Below are 17,447 nucleotides of genomic sequence, written 5' to 3'. Positions count from 1 at the left end.
TGGAACAACCACTGTCCAATATCCATTTGCTCCTTATTTTGTGTACCTACAACAAAATTAGAAGACAAAGCATTTGACCCCTTTTTATCTATGTCACAGGGACTCGGCAAAACAGATGCCGCACCCGCGTCGACGCGACGCGATGCGGGTGCGGTCAACGCACCAGGGTCATTTTTCTCCACTATTTGGGCGTAAAAATTTTTTTTTTCCCCGATGAAAAGGAGGATTAGGGCAATTTTTTTTTTTGCTTTAATCTCTCCTCTCTCTCCCCTTGAGCTCGAGCTCTCTCCCATCGCCGCCCCAGCTCCGCCTCTCGGCTCATCCTCTCGGCTCCTCCTCTTCTTTCGCAGGTATGTCTCTCACTCTCTTCTTGGGTCGGCTGGGGAGGGGCCGAGCACCCCCCCCTCTCTCGGTCTCTTGTTGGGTCGGCAGGGGAGGGGCTGAGCCCCCCTTGCTCCCTCGTTTTTCGGCACAGGAGGGGCCGAGCCCCTCCCTCATCTGGCTCTTTTTTTTGGTCGACAGGGGATCTGTTTTTTTTTTTTAGGTCGACAGGGGAGGGGCCGAGCCCTCTCCATCTGTTTTTTTTTTTTGGGTCGACAGGGGAGGGGCCGAGCCCCTCCCCCATCTGTTTTATTTTTTGGGTCGACAGGGGAGGGGCCGAGCCCCTCCCCCATATGTTTTTTTTTTGGGTCGACAGGGAGGGGCCGAGCCCCTCCCTCATCTGTTTTTTTTTTTGGGTCGACAGGGGAGGGGCTGAGCCCCTCCCCCATCTGGATTTTTTTTGGGTCGACACGGCCCCTCCCCCATCTGGCTCTCTCTGTTTTCAGTAGGGGAGGGGCCGAGCCCCCCTCGCTCTCGCTCTCTTGTTGCGTTGGCAGGGGAGGGGCAGAGTATGTAATTTAGTTCTTTTATACAATACTTATTTGATTGATATTTAGGTCGATTTATGTAGTTGCTTTACTTATTTGATTGATAATTTGATATTTAGGTTGATATACTGCATGCATGATGAATCATATAATGAGTTTATGACAATGTTTATTGTTAAATGTTAAACTGTTAAAACTTCAATATATATATATATATATATATAATTTTTTTTTACATTTTTGCCCCTGCCGCACCCCCGAACCCGGGTTTTTTGGAAGTGCCGCACCCGCACCCGCACCCGCACCCATGTGACATAACTTTCTATTTTTGGGTCCATGAGAGTTAGTCTTAGGAACCCATATCTATTTGGATTTTGGTTTCCTTTGATAAAAAGATTTAGCATTTCTAGAGTAATCATGTCTAGGCTTATAAGCATTATAAGTTCTATGATTAGATGCATTTCTATTAGAACTAGAAAATTTAGTTCTTTGAACAAATGGTTGATAATATTGTGTTTGATTCTTCACCACATCGTTTGGTCTATTTTGAGTATCAAAGAAGCTATATCCCAATCCGGTTTTATTAACCGAGCATCTTTGAGAACTAAGAAGTCTTTCTAGATTCTCTTGACCATTTATGAATTTGGTCACTATAGAAAAAAGATCATTTGATTTTTCTTTTAGACTAGTTATTTCTTTTTGTAAGAGATTGTTTCTAATTCCAATTTCTTTTATCTCAAATGCTTGACAACAGTTTTCCTTCTTCAGATCCTCTATCTTTTAAAGTAACACTTTATTTTGAGAGTCAAGAGTTGAATTTTCAGTTTTAACTCTTTGTTTTTAGAACTTAGACTCTTAAACTTAGCATATAAATCATTGAATGCTTCTAATAAATCATCATAGTCAAATTGACTTACCGAGTCTTCTTGTGCTACAAAGCACATGTTGGCGACTTCTTCATTTGATTCTTCATCGGAAGAGGAGTCACTATCATCCCAACATGCTTGAAATGCCTTTTTCTTCCTGAATTGGTCCTTGGGCTTGATTTTGAGAAGAGGACAATCTTTCTTGATATGTCTTGCCTTTTTGCAGTTAAAACACTTGACTTCATTTGGATTGGAAAAATCCGCTTTCTTTACCTTTCTTTGAAATCTTCCCTTTTTGATGAATCTTCTGAATTGCCTTGTGATGAGGGCAATATCTTCATCTTCTTCTGAATTTTCAGAGTCAGAAGTAGCCTTAAAAGCAAAAGATTTTTTCTTGGGTTGTTCTTCTTGTCTGTCTTGAAGTTGAACTTCATATGCCATTAAGTTACCAACCAAATCTTCAAGAGTGAGAGTGTTTAAATCATTTGCTTCCTCAATAGCTGTGGTTTTTCTCTTCCATTCAAGAGTTAAACACCTTAGGATTTTTCTGACTGAATCCACTTGTGAATATTCTTTTTCAAGGGATTTTAGAGTGTTAGTGATATCGGTCATTTTTGTTACCATGTCCGATATAGATTCATTTTGCTTCATTTTAAACAATTCAAATTTATGAACTAAAGAAGCGATTTTAAATTCCTTTACCTTTGACGTACCTTCGTGAGTCACAAGAAGAGTATGCCAGATTTCATTTGGTGTAGAGCATTGAGAGATACGATTGAACTCTACCTTGTCAACGACACAATACAATGCATTTATAGCTTTGGCATTAAGTGAAACAATCTTCTTTTCTTCATCGGTCCATTGACTGAAATCAGTTGATGGTATTTGGTACTTTTCTGAAACAACTCTCCAAATTTCGAGATCCATGGATTGTAAGAATATTGTCATTCTCACTTTCAAGTATCCATAGTTTGTTCCGTCGAAGAGAGGAGGACGAACAAAGGAGCATCCTTTTTTGTGCTGAGATAATGTTGTTGCCATGCTAGATGATAGTCAAATCAAAATAATAGCAAAGCTGCTCTGATACCAAATGAAAGTGCAGTAGGATCGAGGCAACAAGCACTAGAGGGGGGGTGAATAGTGCTTTTAAATATCGTTTTTGGAATTTTGACGGATTTTGAAATTCACAAAGCAAACACACAAAGAACACAATAATCTATCCTGGTTCGGTCTTTCCTGACCTACATCCAGTCCCCAAGCAAAACTAGCTTGAGATTTCCACTATCAACCTTGTGTAACTACAAGATCATATAGACCAAATCCGGTTCCACTTTCAGTAACACACCTACTGAAAGCAAACAACTCCTTTAAACCAATGAGTCATTCCTTTTACAGAAAAATGAAATAAGTAACAACTTACAAACAACTTACGAGCCCTTCTTATGAATGTAAATGAGATGCAATTGGCTTTTGAGGTTGTTGAAATACTCTACTCACGAATTCACTCTCTCAAAGGAATTTGAGTGAAAAGCTGAAGTGAAAAATATCAAGTGAGAGAGAAAATGAATATGAGTGAAAAACAAAGAGTAATTCAATGTAATTCGATTGGATTGCATTGCTTTTGAGTGTGGAATGCACTCATATTTATAGTTGAAAGATTCCATACGTTGAGAGTATGAAAGGGTGTCAAAACAGTCCATTTGAACGCTAAAAACGTTTGAAAAATGAAATGACATACCTTTTAAAAGTTTCAGAAAAAACGGCAAAATTAGTCGACTGGAACAATAGTTAGTCGACTGATAATTAACTATTAGTAGACTGACAGTTATCGTCGGTCGACTAATGTGTTTATCAAGCCGTTTGAAAATCTGAAGTTTTGAAACTTAGTCGACTAGAGAAAAAATTAGTCGACTGATAATATCATCAGTAGACTGAAAAACCTTTCAGTCGACTGCTGCTAAATTTTTTCTGAAAATATTTATTCTGTCCGGTCGACTGATAAAATCATTAGTCGACTGCTGCTAAATTTCCAGAAAACAGACATTCTGTCCGGTCGACTGATAAAACCTTCGGTCGACTAATTTGACAAAAATGACATTTTGTTTAGAAAATTTGGCGCGAAAGGATTAGTCGACTGGTGAGTCTATTGGTCGACTAATAAACACGAAAAATTAAATAAAGAGTTTTCTAAAAAGCTTTTCATAAAGGGTTCTTTTAGAAAAGTTTTTCTAAAGACTTTTTAGGTGAAATGCAACCGAAATATGCACTCTAAGTAAGGCTCTTACAAGAATCTAAGACTTTTAATGAATTTAACATTTGCACACTAGTCTTCAAAGATTCTTCATCGAATTCTTCAATGCTTGTCATCTTTCTTCATTGCTTTAGTTGAAATGCAGTTGATTCACTTGTTCATCATCAAAACCTTGTACTTGAAGTATCATGCATGACTTCATTGTCGTAACAGTAAAATCGATCGGTCACTCAGGGTTGTACCATCCACCCTCTCTAAGGTGAACCGGTTGTGAATGGGCTACCGTGCGACTTATCTTTTTAGACTTAGTTAGTAAACACTTCCTTCTTTCGAGGTACTTAGGCACACTGTTCCCCGCAGGGCAACATGAACACCATGACGAGGTCAACCCGTCCATTCATATGCTCTAGCATATCTAGGCCAATAGGAGCACTTTGTTGGTGAAGTTGACATCAACATTCATTATTTTAGGGGTGTATGACATTATACACAAGTGAGCTCGACTCACTAAATGAGCCCAACGCTCAACATAACTTGCCATGAATTGAGTTTTCTTTTATATGCATGTCCCTATTAAATGCACACAAACTTTAGTTCCTCTTTTTATTACTGCTGCCCGCAGATATTCAAACCGGGTAAAATTTTTTGAGGTCGAGTTAGATCCCCAGTTGTAGCTTAACACACAATTTGTATCTTATTACTGAGTTCCACACTCAGCCTTCGACTCATATCAAGAATCAACACCATCTATTAGAACATTAAAAATAAAAATCTAATGTCGGGATCAGTGTTGTTAAAAACGCGCCTCAAGGCGCAAAAAGCGTGCCTCGCCTCAAGGCGAGGGCCTTTTCGCCTTGAGGCACACTTAAAAAGCGCAAAATCGTAAAAGCGTACGCCTCATGCGCCTTGAGGCGAGGCGCGCCTCAAAGTGAGGCGCGCATTAAAAAATCGGGCAGCCCGGACTCGAGTTCGACCCGGATCCGGGCCTGTATTCTCGAAAGATTGAGAACCTGTGTCTTTAAAAAAGACACAGGGGCTTCGGGGCGAGGGAAAGCCCTCACCCCTTCTCTCTCCACTCCGTCCCCTCTCGTCCCCCGCCACTGCTGTCGCCGGCCAACACTCGCCGCCGGCCACCACCCGTCGCCGGTCATCGCCTCCACCTTCTTCTTTCCTCTGCTGAGAAGGCATCGACGACCCGCCGACCACCACCATCTTCTTTTCTTTGTTACGAGGGCGCCAGCGACTCACCACCACCGTTGTCCATTCCGGCGACCTCTGCGTTTTCCGGTGACAGGTAAACTTCTTTGCTTCTTCTTCTCCGTGATGGGTCGACCGAATGGACCACCACTGCCATTCGTTGCCTTTCTTTATCGACCGACAGGGAACGGAGCCCCTGCCGTTGCCTTTGGTGGGCAGGGGGTTCCCCCCCTCTGCTTTTCTCTCTTGGTTGACTGACAGGGGGGCGAAGCCCCCTGTCTCTTTCTTTTTCGGTAGGGGGCTCCGCCCCCTGTCACTCACCTTGTCGTCAGGCAGGGGTTTACCCCCTGCCTTTCTTTTGAGCGGTCGACCGACAGCTGTCGCTCACCTTGTCATCAGGCAGGGGGTTACCCCTGTCTTTCTTTTGAGGGGTCGACCGACAGGGGGGCAAAGCCCCCTGTCGCTCACCTTGTCATCAGGCAGGGGGTTACCCCCTGCCTTTCTTTTGAGGGGTCGACCGACAGGGGGGCAGAGCCCCCTGTCGTTGCCTCTCTTCGGCAGGGGGTTACCCCCTGCCTTTCTTTTGTGGTCGACCGACAAGGGGGCGGAGCCCCTGTCGTCGCCTTTGGTGGGCAGGGGGTCTCTTTTACTACTTCATGGAGGCAGAGCACCATCCTCATCATAAGCCCTTAACTCTTTGGTTGAACGCATGTATTCTGTTCCTTTGTTTATGGTTTCAATCTTTTTGTCTTTTGGGAATTGAATTAGCTAATAGGTTGTGTTTCTGAGTTTCTCCCTTATGGTGATGTGGAGTTAAGATTTAACATTTGTTTTCTGTTGGTTTAAGAGCACATTGAATTGAGGATTCAGTTTCATAGTTGTTCATGGTTCCTTATCTTTTTCTTGGGGTAATGGAGTAAATCAGTTCGAGACTTTTTGGATGTTAAAGAAACAAAAAATCTGTGTATGTTTTTGTCTGTGATCGTTGCCTCTCTTCGGCAGGGGGTTACCCCCCTGCCTTTCTTTTGTGGTCGACCGACACGGGGGCGGAGCCCCTGTCGTCGCCTTTGGTGGGCAGGGGGTCTCTTTTACTACTTCATGGAGGCAGAGCGCCATCTTCATCATAAGCCCTTAACTCTTTGGTTGAACGCAGGTATTCTGTTCCTTTGTTTATGGTTTCAATCTTTTTGTCTTTTGGGAATTAAATTAGCTAATAGGCTGTGTTTCTGAGTTTCTCCCTTGTGGTGATGTGGAGTTACGATTTAGCATTTGTTTTCTGTTGGTTTAAGAGAACATTGAATTGAGGATTCAGTTTCATAGTTGTTCATGGTTCCTTATCTTTTTTTTGGGGTAATGGAGTAAATCAGTTCGAGGCTTTTTGGATGTTAAAGAAACAAAAAATCTGTGTATGTTTTTGTCTGTGAATTAGTATAAGTCCGAATTCTCTCTTCATGATATGAATTTTTAGTTTGTAGCTAAAAATTTAGAAGTTTGTTTCTTTGATTATTGTATGACAAGCAATATACTTCTGGCATACTTCTTGTTATGAATTGGATGTCTCTGAACTTCCAGGTGACAGATAATATTAGGGCCTTAGGGGATTTGAAGTTAAGTCGATTTTTCATCTGCTTAGCTTTTTGCTTTGTTTTACTGTTCCCATCTTTTTTCTTGAGAGATTGTTTTACTCTTCCCATCACTCTTTGGTTCTCCACTATGAAAGGTTATCATGTCAACTATTTAGACCACTAGACGCACTCAGCCTAATTTAAACTAAAAAGTAGGTTCATTATATGAATATTTTACTGTTGGCTTCTATTCCTGTTGTCTTATTAATGACTTTTTTGCCATGCTGTCACTCGTGTTTTTCTTGTCACCTTTTAGCCTTGTTTGTATTTATGTATTAGTTTAGTGGCTACGGATTCAAAATATTTTGGATGTTATTCCTTGCCTCTTCAAATATAGAAATACTCTAGTCTCTGGACATGCACAAGTAGCCATCTTTTCGCTTCCATCGTTTTTGACTTATAGTGACAAAATGCTGATTTTTAGATTTCTTTAAAAAATCTGACTAAACATGATAAGTTTTGAATGTGGTATGTGTTTTCAACTAAAAGAACTAAAGAGATCACAATCATGGGTTTGGTTTACAAAACCTGCAACGGACCAAACCTGATTAAGATGGACAAAATACTTAAAGAACCTTTCAACTCACATTATATTTTGATAGATTTGCAACTTCCTCACTACTATGCCTTCGGTTAGCATGTTGTATATTAGTCTGTTACATTACAGAAGAGTTATGTATGCCGTCATTGTTTTGCTTCTATTACTTTGGCACACATGAGCAACATAGCTCCTGTTGCTCAATTATGTTTTTTTCTAGGATTTCTATATAGCTTATACACCAGGATTGTCTATTTTGCATTTGTTTTCATGTAATGTGGTCAACAGAATGCATGATGTTAATATATATTTTGTCATGTATTTTTGCAGTTGAACAATGACAAAAGATGTAGGATGGGATCATAGAGTTAAAGTTCCAAATCCTACTAAAGATCCCAAACTCGTAGGACATGTAATTTTCAATTACTGTCATAAGGAGACTACAGGAGGCATCTATAGGCTAAAACATCACTTAGCTGGCACAAAGCATGGAGTAAGCATGTGCGAAGCGGTTCCACCTGACGTGAAAAGATTTTTTCAGCATCATCTAAAGGATCAGAGGCTAAAGAAAGAAGAGTTAGAACAAAACAAGTTGGATATCGGGAGAAGTATTTATTTTGGATCATCAACCAACGATAATGTGAATAAAGAAACTAGTGGATCAGGTAGTGATGCAAAAACAAGTACAGCTGGTCCTATGAACCTTTTTGTGAACAAAGAAGCACGACAAACCACAATAAACACTGCTTTAAGAAGGGATGAAAGAAAAAATGTATGTCGTGCCATTGGTAGATTTTTTTAATGCAAATGACTTATCATTTAATCTTTGCAATAGTCCATATTTTGGTGCAATGGTAGAAGCTATTGCAAATTATGGGCGAGGGTTCAAACCACCTTCTTATCATGAAATCAGAACGTGGATTTTGAAGGACGAGGTAGATTGTACTCATGAAATTTTGAAAGAGTTAAAAAAAGAGTGGCCAAAGGTTGGTTGCAGTATTATGGCAGATGGTTGGACAGATGAAAAAGGAAGAAACTTAATTAATTTTCTTGTGAACAACTTATCTGAGACAATATTTTTGAAGTCCGTTGACATCAGCGACATGGAAAAAACTGGTGCAAATTTGTGTAAGTTGTTTGAAGAAGTTGTCAAAGAAGTTGGTGAAAGTAATGTGGTGCAATTCATTACAGATAATGCACCAAATTATGTGGCAGCTGGAAATATGTTAACAGCAGGAAAACCATGTTTTTGGACACCATGTGCAGCCCACTGCTTGGATCTTATGTTATTAGATATTGGAAATATATCAATTTTTAAAGATACAGTGGAAAAGACAAAAAAATTTACAAGATACATTTATAGTCATGCATGGGTATTAAATTTAATGAGAAAATTCACAAAGAAGAAAGAACTTCTGCGTTCAGCCGTCACTCGTTTTGCCACAACATATCTTACACTTCATATTATTGGATGTTATAAGAAAGAGTTAAAGTCGATGTTCTTGTTTTCAAATTTTAGAACATCTAATTACTATAAGAAATCTGATGCTAAGAACATTTCTTATATTGTTCTTAATGATTATAAGTTTTGAGCTGCCATATCATATGCAATTAAAGCTACACTACCTCTCGCGAAAGTGTTGCGATTCGTTGATGCAGACGAACCTGCTATGAGATTTTTGTATGAGGCAATGGATAGAGCGAAGAAGGAAATTGCTTCAAACCTTGACAATGTCGAAAGAAAATATAAACCTATTTGGGATATCATTGATAGACGATGGGACTTGCAATTTCATAAGCCTTTGCATGCAGCTGCCTATTATTTAAATCCACGTTTTCATTATGCTGACAACTTCAACCCTGATGGAGAAGTTATGAGTGACTTTTATGATAGTGTTGAAAAATTAGTTTCTGATGCAAATATTCGGTTGAAAATTACAACACAAATCGATGCATTTAAAAAGGCAAAGGGCTTGTTTGGCAGAGAGACAGCTGTTACAACAAGAAAATTAAAAAGTCCTGGTAAGTTTGCAATTATGTTGTTATTTGTCAATATTTTTTTATGTTTTTGTTAATTATGACATTCTTAATGTTTTTATCAAATTTTTATTATTTTATTTGAATGCAGCTGATTGGTGGAGTTCATTTGGGCACGAAAATTCTGAGTTGATGAATTTTCCAATTCGAATTTTAAGTTTGACATGCAGTGCATCGGGCTGTGAGAGGAATTGGAGTACTTTCTCATTGGTTTGTGACTTTGTATTTTATTTTTAAAATACATTTTTATATGTTTAATTATCTTGTATTTGATTATCAATGATTTGAAATTATAGGTGCATCCAAAACGAAGGAATATACTTGAAAAAGAGAAGATGAATGCATGATTTTTGTAATATACAATATGAAATTAAGAGAGAGAAATATGAAGAGAAGGGCTACCAAAGACCCTATATGTCTAAATCATATAGACTCAAACGATGAGTGGATTGTGGAGAAGGAAGATCCAATGTTGCCAAGTGATCCCAATTGGTTGGAGGATTCATGGTTGGATCCGAACTTCGACATAAATGCCATTGAGCATGTACCTATTGAAAAAGTTACTTTGCCTCATGTTTCACAAAGTGGTTTTAGGCAAGACATGTCTTCAAGAGATCAAGGTAAAGTTATATTCCTTTTACCTAACCATGAATATAAATGTATTTTTTTAATTACATAACATAAATATTTAATACATGATTTTTTATTGAAGGAAAAAGAAAAGCAAAAGAAGTAATTGAGGACGTGGATGAAGAAAGTGTAGGCGATGAAGAGTCAGAGAATGAAGATGAAGAACCTATTTATATGGATTCTTCAGATGATGATATTGAAAACTTAAATATTGATGATGACGAGACACAACAAGAGCCTAAGCCCTAATTCATATCATAGAGCTATTGGCCATTTATATGTTTTTTGGGACTTTTAGTTGTAATTGTGAATCTTAACACTCTCATCTTGAAGAATTTTGGACAAATACATTAACATTTGGTTGTTAATGTTAACATGCATTTTTTAATTATGACATGATGTTGTTAGTGCTAATATGCATTTTGTTGTTAATGTTAGTTTTTTATTGAATGAATGCTCATATTTATGCAATTAGATACTTATATAGATCAAGTTGTTGCATTAATGTTACTTTTACATGTTAATCTCATATTTTTTTCGTATTTATTTGAGATTTTTTATTTCGTGTTGGTTGGCGCTTCATCAATAAAGCATTTCTTATTTATTTATAATTTTAGATAATTTTTATAGTTTTTTTTAAGTTAAATTTTTTTTTTGAGGCTTACGCTTTGCGCCTCGAGGCTTACGCCTCACCTCAGATTTTGGTGGAGCGCCTCGCTACGCCTCAACGCTTTTCACAACACTGGTCGGGATATTATGAAAATCAACATTCACTAATGTCACTTTTCTTGGTATATCAAAACAACAACTGTGTCTACACACCACCTCTAGGCAAAGTGGTGGAATCTTTCTAAAGCCGTGGCCGAGAAGAGAACCTCCATATCGGGATCAGGGGCACAACAATGCACACAGAGTCTTAGTACCCAGGATTTTCATACTATAGAAGAGACATCGAGGAAGCGTAGATTACACAGTTTTTTTCTTTTCTTTTATCTTGTTATTAATTCAACTTATTTAATTTGCAATTCAACATGCAGAATTAATGACACATGTTCGTAAATCAACATGTGAAGCTCATCACGAGACCACAACCCGTGACAACATAGAAGAATGCAACTAGAACAATAAAATCAAGTGTGATTTTTGCCATGCATAAACAAGTAAACAAGGAGCAACACATTCTCAAGGCTCATACGGCCTACGATGATCCATTGATGCATTCATATGCAAAAATCATAAATTTCATGCCGCTATGCTTTCATTTCATATGTCTTTCAATGCACAATCATGTATGCTAATTCAGAGATGTGCATGAAACAACAATATTCATGTGCATTAGTTCATACAATCATGCCAAATACATGCGTTCATTATTGAATTATTTCAATTAAGCCTGTGAACACTCATGCATTTATTTACGTGCCAAAGCACATCAATTTCATGTATGCTCATGAAAGTAAATTCGCATTCACCACTCAATTAAGCATGATATATCAAAACTAAACATGTGAAAAATATCATTCATGCATTAGTCCAATCAAATTTGAATAGCAGATTCTGGAATTTCATGTGTCAACACAAACTCTTGTTTCAGATTTCACATAGGGCAAACATAAGCTAAAATCTCCTTTTTTTTTTTTTGACATATGACCCTGTGTCGGTTGGGTCTGGCACACTGCCAAACTCACCCAGCTGAACCAGTCGGTTGGGTCAGTCCCCAGCCCTGCCGACCCAATCGGTTGGGGGCTGACTGGCCAAAAGCCCAGCTGACAGGGGGTCGGTTGGGGCCCCCAAATTTTTTATCTAATTTTGTTTTTAAAGCATGCAGTCTGGCCTGACAGGGATTGCACCAGTCCAGCCGAGTGGCTGGACTGGGCCTGACAGGGCCCCAGCTTGCTCGACTGCATCCCCCAAACCCCTTTTTTTCTTTTTTGAAACAATAAAAAAATTTAGTTGTTTTGTAAAGTATTTGCCCAACCGAGCCCACTCGGCTGGGCCCCTACGGGCTCCGCAGGCCTGGCAGGCCAAGCTAGGCCAGCTGAACCCAGTTTAGCTGGGCCTGGCAGGCCTGTCATGGCGTTGATAGGTCTGGTCAGACCTAACCAGCCGAACCGAACACGGCTGGCCTGCCGACCCGACCAATCATAAGGCCCCTCTCACATATTTTTTGAAATCATTAAAATTCTTTTTCCTTAAAGAAAACACCTGCCCAAAATTTGGGATTCACCAGGCATGTACTTATACAATAACAAGAATCCACATTCAAGACTGCATACATGACAAAAATTAAAATTTCACAGACGTGTCTAAATTCACATCCAAGCATATGCAGTCCTTTTCAGATAAGTAGCATGATTATCTAACTCTTAAATTAGAAATACCAGAATTTATAAATACATGTTTCAAAAGTGCACGGATAAGTGTTTATACATTCAAGTATGCACAGATTCATGGCCAAGTAAACATGCTTATGCATGTATGAACGGATTTTATCATAAGCCTACATGCATATGCCAATTTTTCAGTTATGTATGCATGTACAACAAGTCATTTACAAAAATATATGCCTATACTTATTTTTACATCCCGTTTTTAAGATTTCACATGCACTAAATTTGGGCCAGATTTGCGTATGTTGCAAACATGGCAAATCTGTCCCGATTTAGGGTTCTACAAATACAAGCATCCATATATGATTTTTTTTTTCAAAATAAACCCTGAAAAGTGAAACATAAAACCCGTATTAGAGTAAATATTTAGATTTACTCCTTTCTCATGGATTTTTCACTAAAATCTTGCATGAAAATCAAATCCATGCTCTTTTTCTCGTTCGAAACAAGAGAAAGACCCGTACTTTAATCGTAGATCGAAAAAAATAGAAATCAACGGTGAAAACGTTAGATGATTGGAGAACAATCTCCTTCTCCTCTTCTTTCTCCTTCCCTCTTTTTCTCTCTCTTTTTTTTTTCCTTCTCATTCTCTCTCTCTCTCTCTCTCCCTTTTTCCTTCTCTTTCTCTCTCATTATTTTTTGAAGTATATATAGGAAAAAAGGGGGGTGATGCCCTCCCTCTCTCCAACCGCTTCTAGATGGGCCGGAGAGAGAGAGAGAGTACTCTCTCACTCTTTCCAAAAATTTTAAAATTCTTATGTTGACTTTTCAAAACTGTTTCCTAATTCAATTAAAATTTCTCAAACCTTCTTAAGCTTTCTAAAGACCATTAAGGACTCTAACAAGGAGTCCCGATTAGTTTCTAAAAATTGAAATTCGAAATTAATTTAAATTAATTAATTAAAAGTAATTAATTAAAAGTAATTAATTAAAATTAATTATTAATAATTAAATACTTAGAAACTTCCAAAGGATACCTTATCCCTCTGGGAGTCTTTTTAACTCTAAATTAACTTTAATTTAAATATAAAAGTGAATTTAAAGTTGGATTTTTTGTTGGGTATGAGTTTTGGATCTAGATTCGGATCCAAGATCCAAATCCATATCCAAACCCCAATTGGATCTTGGGTTGGATCAATTCAAGATTAATATGGGTCTTGGATAGAGTCTAGATCCATATTAGATTGGATCAAATACATTGGATCCAGTTCGATCCAAATCCGAACCCGTCCCGTCGAGGCAATCTTTTTATGGAAAAACGCAATTTTTGGGCCAACTGTAACCTAAATTCAGAAAAGTAAAATATCGTTACTCTCAAAATTTTGAGACGCATCCAACGATATATAACTCAAATTTCGCTTCTGAAATTTGTCCAAAAATAACCTAAATTTCTCTCGAATTTCACTTGAATTTAAATGTTGAAAATAAAACATTTTCTCACATTTTAAGTGTCTCGTTTAGGCCTTGTCGATGAGACCTGGGCCAAGCCCAGACTCAAAAACATCGGCATAAAATCATGAATCTACCGATTTTCCCTCTATACTTAGCCAATTTTTTTAAAAAACTCAAAATGATTAAGTGTGAAAATACGCGATATTACAAAAATCATGATTTAAATTAGAAATACATATTCCACCCATGCACATATCGATTTTCATAAGTTGAACATGGAAAACCAAATTAGATTCATGGTTCGCTTAAAAAAAATCTCGCCTAAATCTGATTTAGGCTCTTTTTCTCATCCGAATCAAAAGAAAAACCGTACCTTCTTTTGAAGCTTAAGAGAAGACCGGAAAAAGTTTCGGACGACCAAAGAAGAAGGTAGATCTCCTCATTCTTCTTTTTTTCTTCTTCTCCCTCTCCTTTTTTCTTCTCCTCCTCCACGGTTACCTCTCTTCTCTCTATTTCTCTTTTTCTCTCTTTTCCTCTCTTTCTTTCTTTTCTTCCTTTCTTTTTTTTGAAGCTTTTATAATGAGGAGGCTCCTAGAGGGTGACGCCCCCCTTTAGGGCTTTCTAATAAGGGCTGGAGATAGAGCTTCTCATATGGGAGTCTATCTCCAACTCCCTTTCTTAATCTCTTAAAATTTTAGTTTGACTTTTCAACCCTCTTTCCTTTTTCTTTTTATTTGTTTACTTACCTTTTTTTTTAACACATAGTAGCCTTGGATTCTTCTAGAGGGTGACGCCTCCTCTAGAAACCCAAGCTGTACTCTTTCCAATAAATTTCAGAATTTATTAATTTTTATATTAAAATAACTAAATAATAATTATTTATTATTTAATAAATTCTCCAAAAATTTCAGAGGGTACCTTATCCCTCTGGGAGTCTTTTAAACCTTACATTTCCTTAATTTAAACCTGTATTTTAAATGTAAAGCTTTATTTTCATTGGATCTAGATTTTGGACCTAGATTCAAATCCAAGATCCAAATCCATATCCAAAATCCATTTGGATCCTAAGCTAGACCAGATCCTAATTAATATGGGTCTTGGACTGAGTCCAGATCTATATTAATTTGGATCATATGGATCGGATCCAGTCCAATCCAACCTAGACTCGGTCTCATAAAGACTGAGCTTTTTTGAAAAAAAATGCGATTTTTGGGTCAACCGTAGCCCGAATTCGGAAAAGTAAAATACCGTTAAAATCAGAATTTCGAGGCGCATCTAACAATATATAATTCGAATTTCGCCTCCGAAATTTGCCTGACTTTAACCCGAATTTCACTTGATTTTAAAGGTTGAAAATATGACTTTTTATCATGTCTTGTTTGGCTCATTTAGGTCTTGTCGATGAAACTTGAGCTAAGTCCAGACTCAAATATCACATTCTAATATTGAGGGTTCTACCTATATTTCAACAACACTTAGCCAAAATTTCAACTGGACATAACTAATTGTAAAAACACACAGTATTACAATTATGTGAGGCCTTATAACAACTTCTCAAAGGTTCATCTTCTTTGTCACTAGAGCCGCGGTATCCTCTTCTCTTCCAGGTATTTATTTTGTCTCTTGAATTCTGGTGCTTCTTTCGATATGATCCCTCATGATCATTTACTTTCCGAATATAGAAATAATTCAAATAAATATAATGTTTTCACCATCGATGACTCCTCTCTTGATATAAAAGGGTTTGGTGACTTTAAAAATTCTTCAAATTTTTTTATACCAAAAATTAGATTTGTCCCAAAACTCATTTTAAATATTCTTTCTATTTCTCAAATTACCGATCATGGTTGTAGATGTCACAAAATGGTGCAGATTCCAATGCACTTCAAAATGATCTCCAAGACTCAAAAACATTATGCAAAACTTAAAAATTGAAAGACACATTTCAAAATGTAAAAAGATAATTTTATTCATAATGGACATTAAAAGAAATACAAAAATAAAATTACATTCAAGCCTAACTACAATACACTCAACGAAAAATAATGAAAAACCTTAATACCACTCATCACTCTCTCACCTTACAAAGGCACACACCCTCCTATATTTATAGAAAAGAAAAGAGAAGAAGAAAAGAGGGGGAAAGCTCTCAAATGGGAGAGAGGGCTCCCAACGGCTAGAGTTCTAGCCGTTGGGAGTAAGTCAAAGCTAGTTTGACTTCTCCCATATATATATTGTATATATTAAAAATATATATAATATATATCATTATATTATATATCTATATATCTATATATATATATATATTACATTAATCTTAACACCCCCGCTTAAACTTACGGTGTCTCATTGTCAATTTGAAATTACAAAAAAAAAACCCATTACACTAGATGTCTTCATAGACTTCATCAAGTTTGTCCATTTGGCGCTTCTTCAAGGAGTGTTCAATCATATGCTCTATTACATAAAGGATCTTCAATATCATCAATCTTTAATACTCTCGAAATGTCTTTAGAATCATTCATTCTGCTAATATTTGAAGAGCCTGTAGAAGAGAGCAACAAACAAAAGCAATCTAACAAGATATATATATATATATATATATATATATATATATATATATATATAGTGTGCGTGTACAATGATCTTACACACACACAAATACGCGCCAGTATCTGCATTTTCAGAAATTCCCATGTCATACTCATTGTATCTATTTGACATAGCTTGAGAGTTGTCATTACTTGTAAAGGTTTTTATGTTTTGGTTATTTCCTCTTGCATTAGTGTATTGCAATAATAATGATATTTTTATAGTGTGGCAACGAAATGAAGTGTGGTTTTGGGAGAGTTCTAGAGATACTTTTTGTATGTAAGGTATTTTTTTTCATAGTTTGTTTGGGTGCTTTTCCTCTCTTCTAATGCTTGTTCCTTGTGATATTCTATGGAAATTTAAGAAATAGTTGGAAGTTTTTGGGCTTGTGATTTTTTTGTATGAACGATCGGGTTAGGTTTTGCCAATAGCACCCAATTTTCATACAGGAAACTTCTAACAGGCTTGTAGAACACAAATATTATTGAAAGGTCTCTACTTGCTTACGAGTTTCTGTGCCTGCTAACTTGTGGACACCAGGCTCATATTCACATGCATCTGAATTTAAGCAAGACATTGCCTCCGTGGATTGGCCGGATGGATTCTTATTATGAACTTGTTCCTAATTCTTCATACCTACAAAATCATTCTTGCTGTTCTCCTTGGATATTGGGTGAGACAATGATGCGTTAAGTTGGCACCTTGGCGGTCTTATAAGCTTTGAAATCATGGTACTTTGTAATAAAGATTAGCATGACATGCAGAGTGTTGGTTACCCTTCTCTTTCATTATTGATATGTGCAGAATAGGAGTGTTATTGTCCTTGCTAATCTTAAGCCACGGAACATGCGAGGCATTAAGTCAAATGGAATGCTTTTGGCTGCTTCTGATGCACAACATGAGCATGTTGAGCTTCTTTTACCACCAGAAGGTTCCGTTCCAGGAGAAAGAATATGGTTTGGTTTAGAAGAAGAAAAGCGTGAACAACCAGAAGCTGCCACTCCAAATCAGGTAGGTATCTAATGTTTCCATATAGATACTGCTGATTTTGGGTCGATTA

General features: G+C 37.4%; 1 protein-coding gene across 3 annotated transcripts in view; it reads left to right on the top strand.

The window, feature by feature from the left end:
• Positions 1–17,447, top strand: part of LOC149840251 (Nucleic acid-binding, OB-fold-like protein) — a 52,322-nt gene that overhangs the window by 16,908 nt on the left and 17,967 nt on the right. For all 3 annotated transcript variants that reach the window (XM_090004378.1, XM_090004377.1, XM_090004379.1), the window contains exon 2: positions 17,192–17,398. In XM_090004378.1, coding sequence (XP_089860504.1) covers positions 17,192–17,398 — 207 coding nt within the window. The remainder of the gene's footprint in view (positions 1–17,191; positions 17,399–17,447) is intronic.

Source organism: Nuphar pumila, chromosome 4 (assembly GCF_984573655.1).
Source record: "Nuphar pumila chromosome 4, dmNupPumi1.hap1.1, whole genome shotgun sequence".
NCBI lineage: Eukaryota > Viridiplantae > Streptophyta > Magnoliopsida > Nymphaeales > Nymphaeaceae > Nuphar > Nuphar pumila.
The sequence above is the reverse complement of the archived record's forward strand: the minus strand, read 5'-3'. Positions and strand labels throughout refer to the sequence as shown.